This window comes from Camelus ferus, chromosome 26 (assembly GCF_009834535.1).
Source record: "Camelus ferus isolate YT-003-E chromosome 26, BCGSAC_Cfer_1.0, whole genome shotgun sequence".
Classification (NCBI taxonomy): domain Eukaryota; kingdom Metazoa; phylum Chordata; class Mammalia; order Artiodactyla; family Camelidae; genus Camelus; species Camelus ferus.
Genome location: NC_045721.1, coordinates 2,164,199 through 2,188,800, shown reverse-complemented (window position 1 = coordinate 2,188,800; position 24,602 = coordinate 2,164,199). Strand labels below are relative to the sequence as shown.

Below are 24,602 nucleotides of genomic sequence, written 5' to 3'. Positions count from 1 at the left end.
GTATATAGTAGTTAGTATTTGCAAATCTCAAATTCCCAATTTATCCCTTCCCACCCCTTTTCCCCGCTGGTAACCACAAGTTTGCTTACTATGTCTGTGAGTCTGTTTCTGTTTTGTAGATAAGTTTATTTGTGTCTTCTTTTTTTTTTTTTTAAGATTCCACATACGAGCGATGTCATATGATATTTGTCTTTTTCTTTCTGGCTTACTTCACTTAGAATGATGATCTCCATCCATGATGCTGCAAATGGTATTACAAAATTAATTAATTAATCATTCCCAGGGAGCCCTGAGAGCTGGGATTGGTTTTTCACAGTAGAAAAAGTCTCAAGGGTGAGAGCGGTCCAACGCTAGGATAGTTTATCAGTGGAATCTTTAGAGAGTCTCTTCCTGGAGATTTTTATGCCTGAAATAGACCTACCATTTGTTGATTTCCTGTGGTCTCTCCTAAAACCATGGGAGTGAACTAGACGAGCTCCCAGGCTCTGTGTTGCTTGATGCAACTCAACAAATATTTGCGTGGTGACTTGTCCGTGACCCCGGGCATGGCTGTGACCGAGTTCATGCCATCGCTCCCTGCCTTCCAAGTGCCTCTCTTCCAGGACTCCTTTCTCAACAACTGAACTTCCGTCCACACAGTGGCCCAAATCAGAAATCTATAAATCATCTTGGATTCCTCTTCTCCCTCACCACTCCCTTGCAAGTCACTGATCCTCGTCCTACTTCTCATTGGAATTTGTCCAGTTCTCTCCTGTCCCCCATCCCGACTGCAGTCACGAGCATCTTATGTGAATGACCGCGGCAGTGTAAAGGATCTCCCTGCTTCCAAGCTCCGCCTTCCCTAAACCATCGCACACGAATGGTCTTTCTGAAATGTAGATCTGAAGACCTTTCTCAGCGACCCCATCATCCTCACGGTTCCTGGGACTCCCAGCATGATCTGCTCTTAGGGTCTCTGCGCTGCCTGTTCCCAGTTCTGGAATGCCCTTCCCCAGATATCCCGGCGAACTCCCTCTCCTCCTTCCAGTCTTTGTTTGAAGGTCTTTTCTCAATGACACTTTCTCTCACTACCCTCTTAAAAACTGTAACTTGCCCTCCTGAGCACCCTTCTGTTTTTCCCCCATTGCACTTACCACCTTCTGACTTACTATAGACCTTACTTATTAAGTTGATTGATTTTTATGTCTCCCCCCTCTAGAATGTAAGCTCCACTAGGGCAGGGATTTGTGTCTTAGGTCCACCGGTGTTGTGTACTCAAGAATGGGAACAGTGCCTTATTCATAGCAGGGCTCACTAAATATTTATGGAATGAATGGACAGTGGTCAATGGACAGTGGAGTATTTTATACCTATTAACAATGAGGTATAAAAGCTCACAAACACCTGGCTCCTACTTACCTCCCTAGTCTCATTTTAGGGGGAAAAAAGTCTGTATGCTTTCTCCCATTCTGTCTCAGCTGTAAGTTAACCCTCTCGTCTCTAGAGCTTTCTACTCACACTCTTCCGTGTCTTTCCATCCCAGTGGAATCCGTGTTCATCTTTCAGGTTTTAGTTTAGAAGGACTTCCCTGAATCTCGCCCCCCCCCCCCCATGTGCTCCTCGCTGATCATGCTGTTTTGAGTTGCTTCTCATTTGTGTCCGCGGCTCTCGGACAGGAGACTCTGCCTGTGATGTTAGTCGTTGCAGCACCTGGCACAAGGTTTGATGCATGGGAGGCTCTCAGTAAACAATTCAGTGATGAAAGAAATGCCCTCAGCAGTGATAACGTTTCTGCACCCTTGACACACACTGCTTAGTAACTCAGCGGGAGTTTCTGGTGCTGCTTCTTAGGTAGTAACAATTGCTAGTACTTTTCTTACTCAATACTCACAACAGCTTTCTGAAGTAGGTACTTCCTTATTTGAGAAATGAAGGAACTTGAAGTTTAGAGACACTAAGGGTACTTTCCTCAAAGACACAGCTGTAATTGTTGGATCAAGATACAAACCTAGGCAGTCCGGCAGCAAAGCCTCTAACCTTACAGAATACCACCTCACTCAGCCATTTTTTTTAGGGGGGTGGGGTAGGTAATCAGGTTTATTTAAATGGCGGTTCTAGGGGATTGAACCCAGGGCCTCGTGCATGGTAGGCACGCACTCTACCTCTGAGCTATACCCTCCCCTTCATTCAGCCATTTTGATTTGGGGTTTTCTCTTTTACTGAGTTCGAAATTAGCGAACTACTTGCCCTTAGGAGTATGGCAAAGAACAACCCAGCCACCTTCGGTGAACATTTATCATGGTCCTGTGTCAAAAGAGCTGTCACTCAGGCTCCCTTTCACCAAAGCAAAAACCAAAGCACAGGCCGGGTGACGCCCCCGATGTCTAGGTCATCGTTATCATCACCACAGTTTACCCTTTTCTTCAACATATCCGATGTCCAGGCACCGTGGCAAACCCTTTCCACACTTCATCTCACTGAAGAACTCAATTTTCGTTTAATTGAAGTTAAACCTTGTCTTTTGACTTCTACTGCATGCTTTTCTGGGTCACAAGGGCTTAACTCACTTAAAATAGTCATCAGAGATCCAGTGCAGTCTGGAGGGAGACCTGTCCAACCCCCCTCATTTTCTGGGAACTGAGCCTCTGAAAGGTTAAGTGCCTTGCGCAAGGTCAAGCAGGTGGTGGTCCAGCTGGGGCTGGAAGAGGCCTTGTGAATCCAGGCCCAGAGCTCTTGATAGGACGCTCTACAGCCAATCGCCCTTACCTTACTCAATGTACATAAATGAAAAGGCATCACGTCTTTTTAAAAATGCACTTAGCTAATGGAGAGTAGGTATCACTGCTCATGACTTATCATCTATGACATGCTATTCGATAAATCGTGCCCTGGAAAACACACTTTTTCGCATCCTCTTCGAGGCGCATTCCACGGTACGCAGGTGGCAGCGCAGCTGCACGAGCCCTTTGTGACTGGGTGATTAGAAGCCAGGCGTCCGCTCGCTGTTCACGACAGCCAATAAGGGCTCAGAACCCCAGAGCTGCACCAATCGGAGATTATGGAAGCCTGAACAAGGGCCAATTGGAGGCTCGAGGCCGAGAGCAGGGTGAGCCGCGAACAGCGATCAATCAGAGGGGAGGAGCTGTTCACCGACGTCCAATCAGCGGCCTCTAGGCCTCCCGTCGCGGGCGACGCTGGCGCGAGTCCCGCGGGCCGGCCAATCAGCGGGCGAGCGGCAGCTGGTGCTCCCGGGGAGGGGCGACCGGGGGCGGGGCCTGTCCTCGCGGCCGAAAGGTGGGCGCTGCGAAGAGCAAGACGGGTGAGGAGAGCCGGGGCCGGGGTGGGGCTGGGCGCGCGGGGCCGGGGCCGGGGCTGGGGGCGAGCGGGGCCGGGACAAGGTCATGGGATGCCGCCGGAGGGACCCTCTGAGCTGCAGGATGCTGCGGGGAGAGGTGAGGGGCTCAGTCCCGGGCTGGGGAGGTGGCCAGCTCCGGCCCGAGGGCTGGGGGAGGAGAGGACACTGTTGCCATGGCGACGCAGGTGCGCAGGCTGGTGACCCTTTTCCGCCCTGGATTGTGAGCACACCTCAGTCCGCCCCCGGCCACCTCCGCCCCGAGCGGCCTCCATCCTCACTGGCTTGCAGGCGGTTGGGCTGCGACCTGCACAAAAATAACCCTCTTTGGCAGCCGCCTCTGCGCCGGGACAGCGTGGCTTCTCGCCGCCCCCTCCCTCCCTCGCGGGCAGAGGGATTAAGCTCGTCCTGCGCCACCTGGTACAGCAGGCCTCTGCGGTGTGACCACCTGGGCCAGTTCACGGGACGGCCACAGCTGCGTTTCAGCGCGGCCGCCTGATTCTGGGGACTGAGAACTAGGGGCACCGTAGGATCCCCCAGATGGATTTTTTAAAAAAGGCATCCAGCCTTGTGCATAACAAGTACGTAGAGAACGGGATCTGAATGAATAAAGACCACGACATCCCTGTTCCGTGAAGGATTGCGGGCCTCGAGAAGAAGGAAAGAATGAGGACCCAGCTATGCAGTGACCCACCTACTATGTAATTTTACATCTTCTAGTAACCATATTAAAAAAAAAACAAAACAGGTTAAATTAATTTGCATATATGTTATTTACCTGATATAAAAATATCAATATTAAATATAATCCTTATTAAGTTAATATTATTGATTAATTAAGTTAATACTAAGTTATTGGTAAGCTATTTTAAATTCTTTTTTTCATACAAAGTCTTCAAAATCTGATGTATGTCATATTCACAGTGCATCTCAGTTTGGATCAGCCACATGTTAAGTGCTCAGTGGCCCCATTTGGCTGATGGCTACCCTATGACACTGCACAATTTTAAACATTTCTTCGTGTGTGTGTGTGTGTGTGTGTGTGTGTGTGTGTGAGAGAGAGTTAGTGCCAGATAAATGAAACTCATCAGTGTTCTTTGAAGTCCTCTTGTATACAAGGTGGCACTGTGCCCTGAGGCAACAAAAAACAGAAGGCATGGTCTTTTTTTTTCTCAAGGAGCTTCCAGTCCAGTTTAAAAAATAGGCACCCAAAAATTAAGCTGAATTTAAACTGGATATGATTCAGGCAGTGGTAATGATAACGGGGCAGTCTCTGACTGATTGACAAAGGAGATGGCTGGTAAGAGTCCTTATGAATTCTAGGGCGGGGTAATTCAGGCTCCTGCAGGAGCGGAAGACTTGAGTCTATCCTTGAAAGGTGGGTAAGAAGACTGGGATGCTGGACATGTGGGGAGGGTGTTTGGGGAGAGTGGAACTGACCACAGCATCTCTTGTTTCTAGAGTTGAAAATTTGGAGAGTCCTGAGGCTTTCGGACCGAAAAAGACTCTCCTCTCTCACTGACGGTCTCCATCATGATTCATAGCCTTTTCTTGATCAACTCCTCCGGAGATATTTTCCTAGAGAAACACTGGAAAAGTGTGGTCAGCCGTTCTGTTTGTGATTACTTTTTCGAGGCGCAGGAGCGAGCGACGGAGGCGGAAAACGTCCCACCTGTCATCCCCACTCCTCATCACTATCTCTTAAGTGTGTACCGGCACAAGATCTTCTTTGTGGCTGTGGTCCAGACGGAGGTCCCGCCCCTCTTCGTGATTGAGTTTCTCCACCGAGTGGTGGACACCTTTCAGGTGCGTGGATGTGAGGGGCGCATGCCTGTAGGTGACAGAGCGGTTTTATGGTTCTGTTTCCCTTGTATTCAGCCTCAGTTAAGGAACTTTGCCAAAAATCAAAACTCTGACATGGCTTACTTCCTCTCCCACCTGACAAGACTCTTGTTTCTGTTTATTCAATAAACAGAATTGGCTGCATTTCTAAAATGACAAATTGTAGACTTTTGAACCTATTGCCCGAGAAAGCCACCCTACTTGGTATGATTGTATACAGTCATTTCAGTTCTAGATATTGGAATTGTCTTTTTATTCACAAATCTGAGGAGTTTAGATTTATTTGTGGTGGACTTGATGTTAACCGTTGTTAACATTGTTTTGAGTCGCATCAAAAAGTGGTGAGTGTGTAAAGACATATATTTTTAGGTAGAAAAAGCTAAATAATGCTTGTTTCACTCTTCCTGGCAGGGGTCATTGGTGAATCTATACTTCATCCTGGATTTGGGGTGCCTATCCACAGCATTTGAGTACCAGTGATGGGCTCTTGTTGCAAATTTAAGATTAGAAAATCTTCTGCTCCCGTGAGAATTTAAGTGACACATTTTACAAGATACAGTTTTCATTTTGAGTTCTTTCAGGAATAGACTGGAAGCTCTTGGGGAGGGGGGAGTCTGTTATAATAGGATGTCAGCACCCTTTATAACACAGGATTCTAGGCTTGCCCAGACCCTGGACCCAGACAGTGAATCCTCAGTGAGTCGCTCAGCTTCTAACTTTTGTGGTTATTTGCGTAAGTCGGTAATAAAGGAGAATCAGGGGCCCTTTGGTTTAACTTCTGCATCATGTGAGGTAGGAAATTAGTCACATGAATACAGAAATTGTGGGACTGGAGAAGGAGAGAATGAGGACTCAGACATTATGATAAATTAAAAAGCAAGTCAAAGAGTCCTTTCATTTGCCCTTGGGTGTAGATCACACGTTTAGAACAGCTTTCATCCCCAAAGAATTTAAATATATTTAAACAAATTTTCCCCCCAAATTCTTTCTGGTAGTATTGTTCTGGGATTCCAGTGGCGTTCTGGGATTCCAGTGGCGTGCTGGTTCCTCTGCAGAGTGAAAACCTGAGAACTCTAAACCCCAGTCCTTGGAGGAACTGGAAGGAGAAGGACCCAGCAGTTTAGATCTTTGACGGCTCTTCTTCTGAGTCCCACATACGATGCTCAACCCGGCTCTGACTTAACGGTCTCCTTGGCGAAACTCCACATCTGCTTGAGAACTCCATAGTGATACTATGTAACTTCTTACAAGAAGGAAGTGAGAAAAGGTGTTTCATTTAGTTGAAACCACAGAGGAACTGGGGAAAACAGTGAAGCAGCTAGTTTGGAAGTCTAGGACTTTAGAGCTTGATGTTTTTAAAAATATATTTTTTATTGAAGTCTAGTCAGTTTACAATGTTGTGTCAGTTTCCGGTGTACAGCACAATACTTCAGTCATATAGGAACACACATATATTCGTTTTCATATTCTTCACTATAAGTTACAAGATATTGAATATAGTTCCCTGTGCTATACAGTATAAACTTGTTGTTTATCTATTTTATATACATTAGTATCTTCAAATCTTGACCTCCCAATTTATCTCTTTCCACCCTCTTCCTTCCCTGTTAACTGTAAGTTTGTTTTCTATGTCTGTGAATCTGTTTCTGTTTTGTAAATAAGTTCATTTGTCTTTTTTTTTTCTTTCTGTTCCACTTATGAGTAATATCATATGGTATTTTTCTCTTTCTGGCTTACTTCACTTAGAATGACGATCTCCAGGTCCATCCATGTTGCTGCAAATGGCATTATTTTATTCTTTTTATGACTGAGTAGTATTCCATTGTATAAATATACCACAGCTTCTTCATCCAGTCATCTGCCGATGGACATTTAGGTTGATTCCATGTCTCGGCTATTGTAAATAGTGCTGCTATGAACATTGGGGGGCATGTGTCTTTTTGAATTAAGGTTCCCTCTGGATATATGCCCAGGAGTGGGATTGCTGGATTATATAGAGCTTGACATTTTTGAAGAGTTTGTTAGAAGTAAATGGTCGCATCCTGATGGTAATGTCTTATCTGTTGGGTGTCCTTGGCCTGCATTAGTCCTCCAGTGCTGGACTGTGACAGAAGGGTTCCAGATGTAGAATGAATTGCACACACTTTGCCGTCAACCTTTGCCACACTCACGAGTCTCCTTCCAACTGCTGATTTATAAAATTGAGTGAGGTGTTTTATTTTCAAAATAAAATCACTCTTGAGAAGGAAATGTGCAACTTTTCCCCCTTCAATCCTCTTTTTTTTTTTTGAGAGGGGGTAACTAGGTTTATTTTTTTATTTAATTATTATTTTTTTTAATGGAAATACTGGGGACTGAACCCAGGACCTCATGCATGCTAAGCATGCACTCTATCGCTGAGCTACACCCTCCCACCTCCTCCTTTTCTTTAAGAAGAAATTTTTTTGTTTGTTTTAGAAACACAGTCCTGGTTCCTAAGTGCTCCTGAGTATTGGAATATCTCTGATCATTGAGATCATCTGATGTAATTTAGATCATATCCAGAGTCTGTGTTCAGTTTTGGGTATCATAATTTGAGGAGACTCTTGCAAAATTAGAGCATATTCAAAGAAATGGCAAGGCAAGGAAACAGTCTAGAACCCTACCAAAGCATGAACAGTGGGAGGAACAAACAGGGAGTTCGGCCCTGAGAAGGAAAATTGAAGTCAAACCTTGTCCTTGTCTTCAGATAACTGAGAGGCTGCTACATAAACTTGTTCTGGAAGGCAGATCTAGGATGCCAATGTCAGTTTAGCAAGAGAAAGAACTTTCTAATAAGTGGCGCTGTCCATGAATAGAATGAGCTTTCTCAAAAGGGGGAGAATCTCCTTCAGTGGATGATTCATCTGAGAGGCCCAGCAGGAGGCGTGCTGACGCTGCTGGGAAGGGCACGGAGCGGCAACAAGCATTTCTCCACATCATTTCATCATCATGCATCTCAGTTTATGTTGTGCTATATAGTTTACAAAGCACTTGCACACATACTCGTTTTTTCATTTTAATTTAAAAAAATTTTTTGATAGATATATGCACTAATGAAACCACCGTCACAACCCACAAACATGATAGCTAACATTTCCATCACTCCCCAAGAGGTGAACAATTTCAAATTCTCAATTTATCCCTTCCCCCCCACTTTACCCCCCCCCCCCCCCCGGTAACCATAAGTTTGTTCTCTACATACAATTCTCATTTAATCCATCATGTTTAGTTTTTACAACCCCCTGCACCCAGTGGTATTATCCTGATTCTACTATTAGAGAAATCAAGACCCAAATTAGTTAGCATGACTTAATCTAGTAAGTGACAATTAAGATTATTACCCAGGCCTTGCAGCAACATGGATGGACCTAGAGACGATCATACTAAGTGAAGTAAGTCAGACAGAGAAAGACAAATATCACATGGTTATCATTTATATGTAGAATCTAAAAAAAATGAGACAAATGAATTTATTTACAAGACAGAGACAGACTCACAGACATAGAAAACAAACTTATAGTTACCAAAGGGAAAAGGTCAGTGAGGGATAAATTAGGAGTTTGGGATTAGCAGATACAAACTACTATATATAAAACAGACAAACAACAAGGACCTACTGTACAGCACAGGGAACTATATTCAATATCTTATAACCTATAATGAGAAAGAATATGAAAAAGAATATATATATGTATCATATATATTAATATATAAAAACATAAATATGACTGAATCACTATGCTGTACACCAGAAACTAACATAACATTGTAAATCAACAATACTTCAATTAAAAACAAAAGATTATTACCTAGGCCTTCTGACTTGGATTCCAGTGCTTTTTCCACAATCTAGATAATTTAGTATCTAAGTTTAACCTTTGTTAGTAAAAGAACAAACTGTTATGAGAAGCCTGGCATCTTGTAGGAATGATCCAGAGAGGTTTCCTGGTGTGCCAGCTCACCCCCCTCATTTCATTTCCCTCTCAAATCTTATTTGCTGCGTAAATATTAAGAAACAGCATAAAAATAAGGGCTAAAAAGATTTTCAGGCCAATCTGTATCATATCAGGTATCATTTTGCATAATTCTTTCAAATTCATATTCATGGCACATATGATAGTCTAGATTCAGTTTTATATTCTTTCTATTTTATTAGTTGAAGAAACGCCCAAAGAGATTAAATGGCTTCCTCTAGAGTATGAAAGGAGTCATTAATGACACTAGTACTATAACCCAGGCCAGTGTTCATTCTACCGAACTGGGCTGCCTGGGGGACTGTGCTGCCGCCTCCTTCACTGACTAGAGAAGAATATCCCAGAAACAGAGGAGACGCGTGGACAGGACCAGATCCCTACTCTCTGGGAACATTCCTTCACTCACTACAATCTCAGTGATAAATCTGTATACATACTGTGTTTTCATCAGGATTATTTTGGAGTCTGTTCGGAGCCAGTGATAAAAGACAATGTGGTGGTGGTTTATGAGGTACTGGAAGAAATGCTTGACAATGGATTTCCATTGGCTACGGAGTCGAACATCCTCAAGGAACTGATAAAGCCTCCCACTATCCTTCGCACCGTTGTCAACACCATCACAGGTACGGAGGGGGCGCCCACCGAAGGCCGATGGCATCTTGGGTGGGGCTTAGTCCGGTGTCGTGTGCTGTTTTGAGTGCTTGTCTTTGGGAACCTCAAATGTCCAAGTGCTCTCATCTTGCTCTTCATAGTCTTGTGAGGATAACCTGAAATACTTTTCTGTTATATAGAAAATACCCTGATTTCAATGACAGAATGAACTGTTCTCCTTTTAAAATCGTTTTCTTTCTAATTACAGCCCATGGTTATTGTAGGAATGTCAGAAATACAGAAAAGCACAAAGAACATGAGAATAACTCATAATCCCGCCACATTTTTAACATACTGGTGTATATATTTTTTTGTCTTCTCTATTTAGACAGATTATGGATGGATGGATAGTTTTTTAAACAACTCTTGTGTGTGTATATGTATGTGTGTATGTGTATGTGTGTATATGTGTGTGTGAATTCTGATAGCTACATACACCCATGAAATCACCACCACAATCAAGACAGCTAACCTTTCCATCACTCCCCAAGAGGTTCAATTTTCGAATTCCTCTTGTATATTTTTAAACTTACCTTTTATGAATGTTTTGTGAACGTTATCCCATTACGATAAATATTCACCTGCCTCGTTTTCAATGACGTTACAATTTTCTGCCATAGTTATCTACTCTGTCCCTGTTTATAATGTTTCTGATTTTTTGTTCTTTTAAATAACAAGGAATTCGCATTCTTCTACCGAGATCTTTGTGCACACCTAGAATGATTTCTCTTCAGTACTGGCGATGGAAGTACTGGATAAGAGGGCGTCCGCATTTTAAGGACTTCAGTGCGTTGTGCCCAGCTGCCCCTCGGAAAAGTTGCACCAATTTACACTTTCGGGAGCAATGCCTGTGCGCCCTAGTCAGCCCTATTCTTAGTAGTTTTTTAAAGCCTTTGGCAGTTTGATACTTACTATTTACACACTTTTTTTTATTACTAAGGAAGTTAAAACCCGTTCAAGTGTTTATTGCCTGTTTTCCCTCTTTTGGGTCCTTTGCCCATTTTTTGGTTGTTGAAATGTTTTTTTCTTTTTTCATTTTTTAATATAATTTACAATAATAATTTAAATTTAAGAGAATTCTTTTCACTTAAGGATATTAAACTGACACATGTACTGGAAATGCACACGATGGTTTGTAGTTCTTTTTATGTTTTGAACATTCTGTGTGGATTTTTTCTCCCAACCTGCTCCTTGTCACTGAACATTGTTTCCAGGTGGTGGTTAGCCACGTTTAACATTTTTGATTTTGGCAAATTAATCATCCTGCTTCATTAAGGTTTTATGTTTGGGGTCTTGCTTAATGTACAGTGTTTACAAGGGTTTTCATGGAATTTGACAAACTGATTGAAAAATACATTTTAAAAAGTACAAATATGTAGGTATGGCCAGGATAATTCTGACAAATAATTACAAAGGGGTTGGAAGAATCTGCCCTGTCAAATATCAAGGCATATTAAGTTCATATAATGCATAAGACAAAACTTAATAGAATAGATAGAAGAACTGGGACAGTTTTGAGGAAAAAAAATTTTTTTTAAAAACAAGAGAAAAAAATGTGTCCTATCAGATTCAAGATATATTATGAAGTTTCAGTAATTTTAAAATATTTTTAAAATATAGTATTAATAAATAGACAAACAATGATTGGGATAAAATAGAAAGTCCAGAAAGAGACACTTGCTTTTATAGGAACTTGGTATAGATAAATGTGCTCAGATGCCAAATCAGTGGACCCCAGGCCAGTTGTTAAATATATTGTACTGGGACAGTCAGTTTTGATACAGAAGAGAAATGAAGTTCCCCTGCTCATTCTATACACAAAATAAATTCCAGTTGGATCAAGAGTTAAACACACACAAACAAACTTCAAAATTGTTAGAAGAAAATATTGGAGAATGTCTTTTTGATCTCAAAGAAGGGAAGGTCTTCTTTTTTTAAAAGTATAGTTCCTTCTAGTTCTTTTATGGTTTTATTTTTAGATTTAATTCTTTAATCCATTTGGAATTATCTTGGTATACAATATAAGATAAGGCTGTATGTTTTTTCTCCAAAATTGTCAGTCAGTTTCCCTAGCACCATTTATTGAATACTTTATCCTTTCCCCCTATTTTAAAATATTTTTACCTTGTACTAAGTCATTGGATTTTTGGTTTGTTTTTAGGCTCTTCTGCCTTGTTACCATACTGCTTTAATTATTATAGCTTGATGATATGTTTTAATACCTACTGCCTCTTTTTTTATAGTCTCTTATTGTAAAATTTTTAATAGTTTTCTTATTTTTTTAAACTAAAAAATTTTTTTGCATTCTTTTCATACCGCCTCTTTATAAGAAAACAAATTTTCAATATTCTGGGCTCATTTAAACCTTAAAAACTTTGTTAGTGCCTGAATCATTTATGCTATGAAGTCAGTGTCCTGAATCTCACTGAAGTCTAGAAAAGATACCTGAGAACCACTTTCGAATAGGTGAAATGTTCTGTAAACACGCTATGTGCATGTGTTAAACATTTCTTTCTTTAGATTAAAAAGATCCAGGTTACAGACAAAGAAAATAGATTTTAAATTAGTTTTTCTATTTCAGAACTTCAGTATAGAACTTTTGAATTAAAAAAAAAGTATTTTTGATGCCTGTGGGGGATAAACAAGTCAAGGAATCAATTTTCAGTGCTTATAGACAGGGAATGATCCGATTTATATTCTTTTCCTAAGTTTCAGTATTGGTATGAGAGAGACCATGTTGATGTATACACTTTAAGAACTGGCATACATCTGCCTAAGAGCCACCTCAAACTAGAATACAGTTTCTACCCATGAAACTTTTACATCAATATGTAGATTACCATCCCTACTGAAAGCCAATACATTATTTAAGCTGCAGGCTATTGTGGAATTTGAGAGACCAAGTTCAGGTTACTTTCAAAACCAAAATATGATATCTGTTTCTCAGGTAACCTTTTTAAAGCTTTATTCTGCTTGAGGAGGCAGACCAGATGGCGTCAAGCTTTAAAACAGACTTTGTGACCAAGATAAAAGTTGGGAAAACTCTAGTCTTTTTTTAAAAAAAATTCTTCAACTAAGTGCACGAATAGTGGATGCATAGAGACTTGTAGGGAAGTGTTCTGTGGTCATGAGATCACTGGTTCCCTCTAATTGTCAAATATTCTCTGTCTCAGGAAGCACCAACGTGGGGGACCAGCTTCCCACTGGGCAGCTGTCAGTGGTGCCTTGGCGACGGACCGGGGTGAAATACACCAACAACGAGGCCTATTTTGATGTGATTGAAGAGATTGATGCCATCATTGATAAGTCAGGTGGGTGCCTCTGACCCATTGACAGAGCTATGAAAACAGAGAGAGGCCCCTTTCAGATGGTATCTGCTAGTATCAGAATTATCCCCCATTCATGGTCATTCATTTTGACTTGGTGCCAAGCACTGTGTCCTGGGAATGAACTGAAATATTATGAGACAGATGACATAGTCATACATGTAGAAACTCCTAAAGACACCCACAAAAAACTGTTACAGCTAATAAACAATTCAGTCAAGTTGTAGGATACAAAATCAGCATGCAGAAATCAGTGGCATGTCTACCCAAACAACGAACTATGCAAAAAGGAAACTAAGGAAACAGTCTCATTTACAATAGCAATAGAAAGAATAAAATACTTAGGAATAAACTTAACCAAAGAGATTTATATACGGAAAATTACAAAACACTGATCAAGAAAATTAAGGGAGAACAGATGAATGGAACTGCCTGCTGTCTTCAGGGATTGGAAGAATTAATATTGTTAAATGGTCATAATATTCAAAGCAATCTATCCCCATCAAAACCCCAGATGCGCTCCACATCAAAATCTCAATGGTATTCTTTATAGAAAGAGGCAAAAAAAACCCTAAAATTCGTATGGAACCACAAAAGACCCCAAATAGCCAAAGCAAGAACAAAGCGAGAGACTTCACAATTCTACATTTCAAAACAGATTACAAAATTACAGTAATCAAAACTATAAAACAGACATAAAAACAGACATACACTGGGGGAGGGCATAGCTCAGTGGTAGAGTGCTTGCTTAGCATGCACAAGGTCCTGGGTTCAATCCCCAGTCCCTCCATTAAAAAATAATAATAGTAAAACAGACATACACCCGTGAAACAGAATAGAAAGCTTAGAATTAAATGCATATATTTATAGTCAACTGATCTTCAACAAGAGTGCCAAGAACATAGCGGGGAAAGGCTAGTCTCTTCAGTAAATGGTGTTGGGAAAACTGGACAGTCACACGTGGAGGAATAAGACTGGCCCCTTATCTCTCACCACATATGAAAATCAACCCAAAATGGAGTAAAGACTTAAATGTAAAACCTGGAACCATAAAACTACTAGTGGAAAACACAGGGAAGAAGATTCTAGACATGGGTTCTGGAAATGACTTTTTCGGATATGACACCAAAAACAAAGGCAACAAAAGGAAAAACAGACTAATGCAAAACCCCAAAAGCCCTAGCTGGCCAGACCGTGAAGGGTCTCGTGTGCCACTTTCAGGAGCACCATTTGGAGCAACTGAAGAGTTTTTAGATGAGGAGTGACTTGAGATTTGTCGTTTAGGACTGGCCGTCTGGCCTCCATGGGCAGACTAATGAGATTGTGTCAAACTGAAAAGCTTCTGTACAGCAAAGGAATCAATCAACAGAGTGAAAACCTACGAATGAGAGAACATATTTGCAAACCATGTATCTGGTAAAGGGTTAATATCCAAAATACACAAGGAACTCATACAACTCAATAACAAAAAACCAAATAACCTGACTAAAAAGTGGGGAAAAGATCCAAATAGACATATTAAAAAAAAAAAAAAAAAGACACACAAATGGCCAACAGGTATATGAGAAGGTGCTCAGCGTCACCAGTCATCAGGGCAAAGCAAATCAAAAGCACAGTGAGACATCACCTCACCCCTCACATCAAAAAGACGGAAGATAATCAATGTTGGCAACGACGCGGAGGAAAGGGAACCCTGGTGTACTGTTGGTGGGGGTGTAAGTTGGCCCAGCCACTGTGGAAAACAGTATGGAGGTGCCTCAGAAAATTGAAACTACCTTCTGATCCAGCATTCCCACTTCTGGGTATTTATCCAAAGGAAATGAAATTAGGATCTTGAAGAGATATATGCGCTCCCATGTTCATTGCAGCATTATTTGCAATAGGCAAGACATGGAAACAGGCACAATTTCACTTATATGTGGAATCTAAAAGCGTCAAACTCATAGAAGCAGAGGGTAGAGTGGCAGTGAGCTAGGAGGAGGGGAGAGAGAAGTGTGGAGATGTTGTTCAAAGGGTACAGAGTTTCAGTTACGCAAGATGAGTAAGTTCTGGAGGTTTAATATACAGCACAGAGACTACAGTTGTATACTTTTCCCCCCAAAATTACTGAGGTGTAATTGACAAACTTGTAAGATATTAAAAGTGGACATGATGGTGGCTTGCTGTACATGTGCACTCTGAAGGGATTCCCCTCACCTGCTTAAATTCACATATCTCCCACCTCACATGTGTACTGTACACTTGAAATTGCTAAGAGGATAGAACTTAAGTGCTCTCACCACAAAACAAACAAAAACTAATTATGTGGGGTGATGGAGTTTTTGTTTTTTAATGGAGGGACTGGGGATTGAACCCAGGAAATAAGCATGAACTCTACCACTGAGCTCTGTCCTCCCCTCAAAAACAGGTGCAACTTTATCTAAGGTAACAGAAGTCAAATTTTAGGGACGCAGATGAACTTGGATGGGCAGGAGGGGCCGTGCTGGGAAGCTGAAAGGGGTCCACGTCTTGATGTGGGTGGTGTCTGCCCAGGTGTGTACATATGTAAAACTCCGCTGAGCTGCGCATTGAAGGTTCATGCATTTCACTCGGAGTTCTACCTCAATGAAAAAGTGAAAAAGCAAAACCCCAAAAGCCCTAGCTGGCCAGACCGTGAAGGGTCTCGTGTGCCACTTTCAGGAGCACCATTTGGAGCAACTGAAGAGTTTTTAGATGAGGAGTGACTTGCAGAGATTTGTCATTTAGGACTGGCCGTCTGGCCTCCATGGGCAGCACAGCTTGGGTGGGGCAGCCTGGGGGCCGGGGAGGCGGGAGGCTGTCAAGGAGTCCAGGACGGGATACAGATGTGGTGAGGATGGAGAGGGACAGAGATACGGAAGGACCCAAGTCACAGGAAAGATGGGAATGGGTCCTTGTTGGGATGTGGGTGCCGAGGAGGTGGTCATTGTCAAGAATACATCTGTGCTTCTGGCCGAGGCAATGGGGTGGACAGTCTCATGAAGGAAAGGTACGTTGGAGCAGGTCCAGGAACAAAGAACAGACTCACTTTTTGGCACGTAGAGTTTGAAGTGCCTAGGTGACGTCCCAGTGGAGCTGTTCTACTGGCAAGAGTGAGGCTGACCTGGTGAAAAGCTGAGGAAGTAATTGGCCAGCAGTGAACATTGCAGCCTTAGGAAGTAGGTCCAGTGACCCGAGGAGACTGGCAGGTTCGTGGGAAAAGTTCAGAACCATGAAAAGGTGTGGACCTGTACAGACTGTTCAGAGGGAAACCTGCAGGAGGCAGGAGGGAGAAGGCGAGAAAAGCAGGATTAAGGGGGTAGCAGGCCTTGTGGCAGGGAGAACCTGCTAGTAAAGACCAAAAGATCCCACCCATTGGGCGGCTAGGCCCCTGGGGGTCCTGAGGGAGAGCGGTTTCTGATCCATATTCAGTCTTCTGATACAGTGATGTTCTTTTCGATTCTGGTACTAGATGGAAAACTGCTTTAGGCTGGTACCCACCTCACGGCTCTCTTACCCCCACTACTGCATCAGCGTGTCTCCTACTGGATGTGCAGCTGAGAAACGTTTCAAAGGATGGACAGCTGGATTGGGCCGATGATTTGGATGGAGGGACAGAAGGGAAGGAGAAAGAAAACAGGGGAGTGAAGGATGAAGAAAGGAAATAAGTCGGGGAGGAAAAGAAAAAGTCCAAGGAGGAGGGAGGGAGGAAATACGGTAGTTGGTAAGGACGGGGAGGGGTTTACCTTCCTTCCGTCTTCCTCGGCCCAGGTTCCACTATCACCGCGGAGATCCAGGGGGTGATTGATGCCTGCGTCAAGCTGACCGGGATGCCCGACCTGACGCTCTCCTTCATGGTAAGACCCCGGGCCAGAGGGTCAGTTCTGGGTATGGGAAATCAAATGCTTCCCAAAAGGCCGAGGGGCGAGAAGAGGATAAACCGGGGGAAGTCAGCAAGGACGGCCACCCAGCTGGCGTCAGGCTGGACTTTTCTAGAAGCAGCCGCAGAATCTGTGTTAAGGGAAACAGCAGCTCGCTTACTTGCCCGAGAGGAACACGGGTGTTTTAACTGCTGCCTGTCACCCCAGAACCCCAGGCTGCTGGACGACGTCAGCTTCCATCCCTGTGTCCGCTTCAAGCGCTGGGAGTCCGAGCGCATCCTCTCCTTCATCCCGCCGGACGGGAACTTCCGCCTGCTCTCCTACCACGTCAGCGCCCAGAAGTAAGTGGTCCTCGGGGCTCAGCGCGCGTGCGCATGCGCTTGTGCCTGCGCGTGCGCAGAAACAGTATCCGTAGTGATGGGGGACTCAGGCTCTGGGGTGACGTGGGCTCTAATTCCAGCCTCTGTCCTGACTAATCGGGTGACCTCGGGCGGGTTGCGTCTTTCCGCGTCTGTCTGCTTGTCGATAAGTCAAAAATGATGAAAGTACCCGGTTATGAGGATTAAATAAGAATCTGAATAATGCTTAACCCAAAGTGCGTTCTCATTCAGTTTGCTTTTGTTATTTTTGTTATTATCATATGCCTAAATAAGAACATTTATTTTCTCAAATTGGAATCTGAGAACACCTACCTGTCTGTATTCAATCCCTCCAACCCCCCAAAAAGCAACAAATTATGCTATGAAAAATCGTAAAATTTAGTGATCTTTGGTCTCGGACATCCTGTTAATGTGGAGACTGAGGGCTTTAAGTGGAAGATGTAGAGTGAACGGTGTGCAGATGAAACAGCGCCAGGAGAGCTCACAGCCACCGAAGCCTCAAAATAAATGGTTTAAGGAAATACCTGGGCGCTTAAGAGCACAGGCTCTGGCATCAGACTGCTCATGCTTAAGCCGCACCTGCAGTACTTAGGCTACATGACCTTGGGCCCTCAGTCAACCTCAGTTAAGTGTCAGGGCATCAGTATTCATATCATCAGGACAGGAGCAGTGCCCACTGCATTCTTCCTGGAGGGTTAAAATGAAATAATGGAAAACATGTAGGGTAGTACCAGCAGGCACACAGGAAGTACTCACCAGATGCTGAGAACCGTTATGACATTAGGATTATTCTGTGATTTCGCGATTTCCTCTTCTGTCAAACCGTGAGGACCTACTCTACCTCTTAGGGTTTTTGTAAGGATCAGACTCTCTGGGTAAAAGCACACTCAAGAAATTGTGAAAGGTCCAGGAGGTGTGCGTCTGACTCCCCCAAGTACAAAAAGTCATTGGTCGCATGTCACAAAGGAAAACAAAGGTGACCCCTCATTTTTGTGTGGCATGCCTTCCTCAGAGGACACTGAGTATACTCTCTGGTTTGGGGTTTTGTTTGTTTGTTTGGGGAGGGGGACTAGGTCTATTTATTTATTAAAAAAAATTTTTTTTAATGGAGGTATTAGGGATTGTACCCAGGACCTCATGCATGCTAGTTATGCATGCCACCACTGAGCTCTGCCCTCCCCCTGGTTTTGTTGATATTATTGAAATCATTGGAAGAGTTAGTTTACTTACTAGACAGCATCTTAGCTTTACAAAAAGAAAAAAAGGTGTCTGTTTTTTTTTTTTCTTGTGCTTACTTTGTAAGACAGGTAGTAGGGAAGGGAGGGAAAGTTCCCAGCAGGGGGAAAAAAAAAAGGCAAATGTTGCCACTTTTCCGGTACGTTAATGACACGGGGCCTTTTGTCTCTCTCTTTTCCAGTCTGGTGGCAATTCCAGTGTATGTCAAACACAGCATCAGTTTCCGGGACAGTAGTTCCCTGGGACGCTTTGAAATAACGGTGGGCCCTAAGCAGACCATGGGGAAGACCATAGAGGGCGTGACTGTCACCAGCCAGATGCCCAAAGGGGTCCTGAACATGAGCCTCACTCCGTCTCAGGGGACACACACGTTTGACCCTGTCACCAAGGTAGGAGACTGAGCAGGAGGCTGGAGTTGCTGATGTGGTAAATATAAGGAAAGGGGAGACTGATCAAGGGGCATTGTTTTCTCCTCAAAATAATATATGGTAACAATAGTGTCCTCTGCTGGAAAATGCTGCAAAGGCAGCTTGTGCTACTGTGAACAGAGGCCTGAGCTCAGGCACCTCGGATAAAGATTCCACTGTAACTTGTCCTTTCCCGTTTCTTTGGAGATGCTGTCTTGGGATGTAGGAAAAATCAATCCCCAAAAGCTACCAAGTTTGAAGGGGACCATGAGTCTTCAGGCCGGAGCTTCCAAACCAGACGAGAACCCCACAATTAACCTGCAGTTTAAGATCCAGCAGTTGGCCATTTCCGGTAAGTGGCCTCCAGTCTTGGGGGCCTTGAAGGCACTGACGTCAGAAGGCCTCCCGGGGTGGGGGTGGGGGGTCCCCTGTCTCCAAAGTTTGCTTTCATTCCTTGATACGTAATCTTTAGTAAAATCTTTCCTGGCACATTTCTGGGCAAGTTTATAATCCTTACTTTGAGGCTGGCCTGAGTGATGTGAATAAAAGTGTCCAAGACACAAACCAGAAGGAAATCATATTGATAGACAGAGGTGTTCGCAGGCCGCTGTGGAGTACCCCTGGGGTGGTGAACTTGGGGCTCCCAGCGCTTTCAATATGAGGCTGTATCCGCATTCTCAGCTGATCACTGAAAAGAAGACTTCCCTACCTTTCCCCCAGTTTCAGAAGATTTCACATTTCTGTTACCATTTGGAACCCCTGGGCTGATCTAAGTCGGTCTCCTGAGGTCTGTACCTGCTGCAGTAAGAGGAATAGTAGTTACCACTTGCTGGGTGTGCACTGTGTGCCCGGCACTGTTTTAGGCTCTTGTCATCTATTTTCTTACCTAATCCTTAGAATGACCCTTTAAGATGGATAGGAGGTGACTTCAGCTGTATACAAAGGTGCTGGTTTTCTTCACCAACAGGCCTGGTCTAATTTAAGGGATCAGAATTCACTTGGACGGTCAACTCTTTCACCTTACGACGCTTGATAAGCTTTAAGCGCTCTGTACAGTATAAAATGTTCTTTTCTTAGTATGCTGAGAAAACTGAGGAGGCGTTCATCTATTAATCCATCATTTTCCATCATTAATTTATTCATCCAGTTCTACTTCATTTGATTCTGAGTTCATTAACTTTGTTATTGATTCATGAATTCAGCCCCATCAGCTTGAGGAAGATGTGGAGGGAGGGGTTTTATTTTTTCTCTTACCCTCATTTCAGCCTGCAGAGAACTTTCTGCCCTTCCCACCAGGAGCCAGTCTCCCAAAAGGATAGCTTTTTTGTTGGAACAGGTTTCCACCAAGAATGAAGACTGGCGGCTTCTTGTAAGTGACAGAAATCAGGGCACGTATTTTCTGGCTCACTGTCTCAGCCTGCTCTGGGCCATCAGTCTCTTTGATTTGAAAGGAACCTGCATGGTTCTGCCCACCTGCTTCTTCCTTTCTTTTTTTTTGAGTGAGTATAGTCAGTTACAGTGTGTCAGTTTCTGGCGTACAACATCAGGTCTCAGTCATGCGTATATTTACGCCTGCTTCTTTTGAATAATGCCTGTGTCTTATTCCTCCTTCCTTCCAGGACTCAAAGTGAATCGTCTGGATATGTATGGAGAAAAGTACAAACCCTTTAAGGGCATAAAGTACATGACCAAAGCCGGAAAGTTCCAAGTCCGAACCTGAAGGCAGAGTTTGGCCGAGGAAACAGTCATGAACACTTTTTCATTTCTTCCTTATCTAAAAGCAAAAGCAATCAGCTCGTCTCCTAGGTCAGTGCCCCTTCTGGCCCCACCCACTCCTGTTTTTCCTCAGCCTTCAGTGCCACGGAACAGATGCAGGGAGAAAGGGGTCGCCGGAGAGGCCAGGACAGAACTGGACAAGCCGGCAGCAGGGCACAGGTGTGCAATGGAGGGACCGTCCTGACTCCATACCAAACCATCCTGAGCATGGTCCCTGGAGGAAGACTAGCATTTGTTGCTCGCTTGGCTTTAATTCTCCAAAGCCAAGGAAAGACTTCTTTGTTTTTGTTTTTAAGGTGGAAAGAAAGATTAGACAGAGAGCAAGCTTGGAAGGAAAACGAATGTTCCCCGAGGAAGGGGCAGGGAAGGCTCTGCTCTGAGGGGAGCCCCAGGTGTGTGGACGCCCTCAAGTGGGGGCGGAGAGGAGCCCGCCAGCCCCACGGGCAGGAGGGGGGCAGAGAACAGAGGCGAGGTAGCTTCTTTTTAACTCCTCTGCTTTCACTCACACATAAACATCTGTACTTCTAGAAATGAGCTGGGAACTCCCCACACTCAAGTCCACTACTGACATGGAAAACGCCAGGAGAACCTGGTTTTCCCTTAAAGATGACAGTGGTGTCCGACCAGGTTTCAGATGCTGACCGCCACTTGCCATTAGCACTTGGTCTGTCACCTCCCATGAAGTGACCCGCCCCCTGCCCAGCACTGGTTGCCCGAAATGCCTCTTTCCCTGACCCCAGACAATCCCAGTGACTCCACTTCTCCAACCCTTTCCCTGCTCCCTGAGGAGAGTTTTCAGAGATGCCGACTGCATCCCCCTGGGGTGGCCAGGTTTTGTGCAGCACAGTAGTGGAGCGTGGATGGCCCCCTCATTCCTCGTGGAGGGGTCCCAGCCCTGGGACCCAGGGTTGTCAGTGCGGGACTGGTCCTGCAACCGGAGCCTCCCATTGGAAATGTGTCTCCATCAGTAACCCCAGGTGAACAGGAAGCTTACCACTGAGGCCAAGTCAGTCCTGGGAGCCTCCCAGGAGTTTCCTGAGTCTCTTCTGTTCTCTACCAGGTAGTATATTTATTCCCAATACACATCTTCCAGCCCATTTTTGTTTTAAGACAAAATCCCCTAAATCTTTGAACACACCGGATGCTGTCGGAAGGTGGGCTATGTTGCTCGTGTATCGCGCAGTTTGAAAAACATGGCAGCTGAAGGAGCCCCTCAGGCCTTCCCAACAAGTAGCTGAAATTCCAGTTCAGAATGCTCGTTACCCCTTTAATTATTGATACAAAAGACAGGTTTTTTAAATGATAGTTGAAGGAGTAATATTTGCTCTGTTTCATGCATTGAGAAAAACACCTTGTGCTCTGCAAACCCTACAGTCTTTGTCTAAAGCCCTGGTTCCAGATACTTCAGCAATTTCCCCCCCTAGTTTTATCTTCCTACTTGCTGGACTTGTTTTTGCTGCAGAATTATGTCGCTTTGTGGTTCTCCCTGGGATAAATTGTGCCATGTACACCCCGAAGTGTCTCATCCTCCATCACTCCAGACTTGGTCCTGGATTTCTGGGTGCTACACACCCACCTGCCGTGGTAGGGAGACAGCTCTGCCGGTGGACCCTGGAACACCAGAACGACTTCTCTCCCAGGTCCTGGAGGATTTCAGGGTTTCCTTCGTCACAGGAAACCACCAGTCTTGGTCCCTGAATATTCTTCGGTTTATAAGTCCAGCTGTGTTATTTCCTCCAGGACAGCTCATCCTAATTTGAAGGGAAGGACTTAGGAGAAATAAAGGGGGTGTGTGATCTGCAGACCTTAGCGTGGGAGGCCCCACCGGACCCAGACCCCTAGGCGACCCCTCCACCCAGCGGCGTGTCAGCCTGAGTGATGCCGGGCAACGCCACTGAGCTGCTCCGGTCCGTACGTGTTTAATGTGCAGTAGCATTTAAACCTGTTTAAACCTTAATAAAGCTGAGTTTTACCAGTCCTTCACATCCTAAGTGTTCATGTCCTAGGACCACCGGGTGCACACCCCGGTGGAGGCAAGAGGAAATAAATCAGTTCAGGGGATCTCACTGCTTCCACGCTTTGCAGCCAACAGATCTGAAGGAAGCCACTTGTAGTTTGGGGGCGTTGGTGTTAACAGCATGTTGAAGGTCATGAGAACAAGGGACCAAATCAATCCAACGCTGTTTCCCCAGCGGGTGAAAGACAAGTTCAAGCTGCTGCTGCCTGTTCCAGCTCCCTGTTCTCTCCATCTTTGTAGGTTGATTAATGCGGGCGTGAAGCGGGGATTCGAGGCCCTAGTCGTCCTACTTTTAGTGGAGATCTGGGGGAAAGCCACACGGAAGCTCCTGGGAAGTGTAGACATTGGTCATTCTCTGGTATCCGTCCTAATTTCCCTCCGTGGGTCCCTCGTGGCCGGGGGAAGACTGACTCCTTTCTGTATGCTAACCACAGTGCCGTGCAGTGTTTATTGCTACCCACCCTAAGTCGTTAATACCTCTTTTCCCTTGGTCTGGCTGTTTCGGTAGCATGGTGGGTGTGACCAGGTACGGTTTATAATACTTGTAATTTCCTCTCTGGCCAGTAGGTGGTGACTCGGTGCCAGCCATGAAATTAATTTTTTTAATTAAAGAGTTTTGCAAAGCGAATTGAGTTTGGGACTCTTCAACTTCCCCTCCAAGATCCCAAAACTGGGGATTTTGTGAGTCTTTGACTTTCAAAGTTAAACATAGAGCCAAAGTTTAAGACGTTCCTTTTGACAACCTGACTTAAGATTGGGGATAGGTGTTTTGATTAAATCTGAGTTCCTCCAGGTCTTCAGCCACTGACAGTGTTTGCACAGTTTTCTGAGAATCTTCCTTGTTCTTTGGGTCTATTAGCAGCTATTTGTTTTGTTAACCAGCTGGAGATAATATAATAAAGTACTATTTAATTTCCCTTTATCCCCTTTTCCTTCCCCTGACAAGTCCCAGACATTTTATCCTGAATTCCCTCACCCACCCCAGGTAATGATGCATTGTGCTTTGAGTGCGTTTTAGCAAAATCCAAATGCATCCTTCTGGCAGGGCTGGGACTCTGCCCTGTGGCTCAGTCAGCGGCCTCTCCTGAGCAATTGTCTTCATCCAGCTTGTGGTTTCCAGGACTTCACTCAGAGGAATGTCGGGGCCTTTTAACTTTGCGTCTCCATCAAAGGAGGCCTTACTGCTTCGGTTCATTTCATTGACCCAACTATCCGAAGAAAAGCTTGTCGTGCAAAGGAGGAGGGGATGAAATCAGCCGAATTCCTGCCAGAGACGCAGCAGCCGGGGGTCTTACTGCCGTCCTCCAGCAACGTTTTCCCCAAACGGCTGAGACGTACATCTGCCTAAAACAGAATCTGCCACTTTCACAGGGGAACTTGGATCAGGCTAAAGTCAAATCTATGACTTCAGTTTCTATGACTTGCATTTATTGAACTGGTCTAGGGACTGAGCATTTCAGGGAAGTTGGTGTTTACCCCCCTGAATCAAGCTCTTAGGTTTGAGAGAGTCTCTTTCTTTTGTGGGTTGGAACTACTTTTCCTCTAAGGACCACTAAGCTGAGCAGTTCTGACAGCCGACAGAGAGAGAGAGAGAGAGGGAGGGAGGGAGAGAGAGACCGCTACAAGCACATTTTTTCCTCCAAAGAGCTGTCAACACGCACCCAACAGCAAGCATGACATGATTCTGGGGTGTCAGTGATAACAAACACTGTCAGGCAGCAGCCAGTTGTGTGGGATGGATTTCAAGAGTGACTAAGAAAGTA

General features: G+C 44.4%; 1 protein-coding gene across 5 annotated transcripts; it reads left to right on the top strand.

Annotated features, from left to right (window-relative positions):
* The first annotated feature begins 3,204 nt into the window (after window positions 1-3,204).
* Window positions 3,205-23,467, top strand: AP3M2 (adaptor related protein complex 3 subunit mu 2). 5 transcript variants are annotated; one of them, XR_004315346.1, is made up of 10 exons: window positions 3,205-3,298; window positions 4,793-5,137; window positions 9,620-9,791; window positions 12,993-13,130; window positions 16,914-16,999; window positions 17,231-17,364; window positions 18,821-19,028; window positions 19,254-19,398; window positions 20,666-21,214; window positions 21,351-23,467. XR_004315346.1 is itself a non-coding variant. In XM_032468442.1 (9 exons), exons 2-9 carry the CDS (start codon window positions 4,865-4,867, stop codon window positions 20,764-20,766), a joined length of 1,257 nt encoding a protein of 418 aa, XP_032324333.1. In that variant the 5' UTR covers window positions 3,205-3,298; window positions 4,793-4,864; the 3' UTR covers window positions 20,767-23,467. The 5 variants fall into 5 exon arrangements, 4 of the variants coding, with proteins under 4 accessions (XP_032324333.1, XP_032324336.1, XP_032324334.1 ...); XM_032468442.1 differs by having other exon boundaries at window positions 20,666-23,467; XM_032468443.1 differs by lacking the exon at window positions 3,205-3,298 and adding an exon at window positions 3,357-3,431 and having other exon boundaries at window positions 20,666-23,467.
* The last annotated feature ends 1,135 nt before the right edge of the window (window positions 23,468-24,602 follow it).